This window comes from Austrofundulus limnaeus, unplaced genomic scaffold, assembly GCF_001266775.1.
Source record: "Austrofundulus limnaeus strain Quisiro unplaced genomic scaffold, Austrofundulus_limnaeus-1.0 Scaffold17, whole genome shotgun sequence".
NCBI classification, from domain to species: Eukaryota; Metazoa; Chordata; class Actinopteri; order Cyprinodontiformes; family Rivulidae; genus Austrofundulus; species Austrofundulus limnaeus.
Window position 1 is genome coordinate 1,172,981 of NW_013952419.1, and position 2,583 is coordinate 1,175,563.

General features: G+C 35.2%; 1 protein-coding gene across 1 annotated transcript in view; it reads right to left on the bottom strand.

Annotated features, from left to right (window-relative positions):
* Positions 1 to 6: 6 nt before the first annotated feature.
* pitpnab (phosphatidylinositol transfer protein, alpha b) overlaps positions 7 to 2,583 on the bottom strand; it is a 17,438-nt gene continuing 14,861 nt past the window's right edge. The window contains exons 11-12 of the mRNA XM_014003213.1: positions 1,915 to 1,996; positions 7 to 514 (exon numbers count right to left, since the gene is read on the bottom strand). Of these exons, the coding sequence (XP_013858667.1) occupies positions 1,949 to 1,996 (48 nt within the window). The 3' untranslated portion in view covers positions 7 to 514; positions 1,915 to 1,948. The remainder of the gene's footprint in view (positions 515 to 1,914; positions 1,997 to 2,583) is intronic.

Here is a 2,583-nt window from a genome sequence, read left to right on the forward strand (position 1 = left end):
CACACACACACACACACACACACACACACACACACACACACACACACACACACACACACGTGACATATGAAGGCAGGTACAAGGAAAAAAGAAACCCCTCTCTGATTGGTCAGAAGTATACAGCAGACTATTTGTATATGTATTTATATACACATCACTGGGAGATCTGAATTAAAAAATAAGTCCTAAATCGCAGAGATGATGACAATATTCTTATTGTCTGTAGTTTTGAATGATTCTGAGAGAAAGGGAAGAGTGATCGATGAGACCTATGACGCTGCTACTGGAGGAGTCCAAGTACATTACGGGGACATTAGATGTATGAAACAAATAAAAGGACAGATGGGGTTTAAAAAAGGATAGGTGGCACGGAGGAGATCAGCTGAAAACTCGGGGTGTATTGGGTCCGGTTCCCTGCAAACCAGACTGTACTGCAGGACGTGGGGTTTGGACGGCTGGTCAGACGTGCCAGTTGAGACAAAAGGAYGAGTGAATCCGCTGGTTTCTGGGCTTTCTGGTTAGGGGAACAAGAGGGAGACAGAAACAGTAAGAAGAACTATACATGCTACTTCCTCTTTTTATTACCGTTTGTACGCTTCACCGACTTCTCTTCACCAAACAACCTCATCTAACCAGAGCAAACTTAGTAAAAAGAAGTCAAACTTTTTTAAAAGCATGAAAAAAACTATTAACTTCTTATCCAAAACTTTACAATATTGTTCCATTCTTTCAGTCCCCGGAAAACAAACATTTTGYCTTCAGTTTTATACAATAGAAGTTAAGTGGATTGAGTTAATTGAGTTGATGATCCATCTAAGAAGGGATTTCAAACATTTAGAACWATTCAAGCCTAGAAAACTGATAGCAGTTCAAATGAATGCCTTATCTTATTATTTTTACATCATATTGCTATTCATGAACCTGTTTAAAAAACAAACCATTTTTAGCATAACTTCTCCATTTACAGTAACTATCAAATGCAAAAGGCTGCTTAAAAAAATCACGACATACCGTAGCGTCAGAGGTGTCAAAAGTATTCACATTCATTGCTTAAGTAGAACTATAGAGATACTTGGGTTTAAGAATATTTTTGGAAGTATAKGTATTTACTTYAGCTTTTTACTCAAGTAAATGTGAAAATGTTGGTTTTAAAAATACTTCAAGAATAAAAGCAATGTAAAGAGAAAAATAGCCATCAAGGATAAAAGCTAGCCACAGAGGTCTATAGTGCACAACCCCACTTCCCCTTAAAAAAACATTTTTTTAAATGTAAGGCTACCTGTTTCAGCTGTATATCTCTGCCTGTACAAACCAATAGGGTGTAAATATAGTATATATTATGCTTCTCATCCAACCACAGTATAAATCACACTATCCAGGAGGCACCATGTATCTGGATGAGGTAGTTTTTTGTTTTTTTCTGAATGATGACAACACAATCAAATAGAAATGAAATATTTTCACATTTTTACAATGTAAGGAGTAGAAGTAAAAAGTTGGCTGAAAAATAATTACTCAAGTAAGGTATAGGTAATCAAAATATCTGCTTAAGCATATAAAAATATTTGTAATCCATTACTTGACACCTCTGCACAGCATCTGCTTGATCAGCTATAAAATATTTGAAGGTTTAGCTGTAAAGTAGGAAATCCATTCTGAGGTGGACCCTTTTCTCAGCAGCAGTAAGCCTGTCCCTTCAGGAAATGTTCGGCCTGATTCTCAGAACTGAAATCGCTCCAATTGCTTCTTACAGCAAGTCGGATACTGGTCATTCAACCTTACTTCAAAACTACTCAGTGAAATCCAAAACACATCTTTGATGTCTTGTTATTTGTCAGTAACATGAACATCTCTATGATTAGCTAAAAGGCTAACTTATTAGCCATACTAATTTGCTGGCCGTCAAACCCTAACCTGATGAGCAGCAGCATTCACGTCCAACACGACTTCAGTCTTCTAGAGCCACCATCCCTTTTACCGGGTCTTTCACTCTCATCTGAAAACAAACAGGAAAGAAAGACGAGCTTTTAGACTATAAATTATTGTAGTAAAACTACATAATTACAGAAGATTTTGCACTTAATAAAGGATAGGGGTGATAGTGGAAAAAAATCCTGAGCCTGAACTTTTTTTCTGCACCCACCCAAATATATACATATAAATATTACTACAAAACAATCTTAAAAAGGCAGATATGTCTGAGCAGAGGATTACCTGTGATGTATTATTTAAATATAATTATTAATTTAACAACACAACTGCAAAATCACCGTTCCAGTGTCAAGCTTTCACCAAGCATCAACAGGCACATTATGTAGGTTTTTTATATTTAAAAAGATCAATTCATGATCTTTGTTGAAGCAAAAAATACTTAAACATTAAAAACTTCACGACTGATATTCATACAGACAAACTGGTCAAAAAAATAAGGAGAATCTGTGAAAACTGTAATTTATATTTCATATCTAATTTTTAAAAACATTAAACTTTTCATAAAGTCTGGTTCCAAGTTTAAACAATTTTGCTCATTAAAATTCACAAATAGCCTGTTTTAAAATGGTAGAATAATACAGTACAGTATAT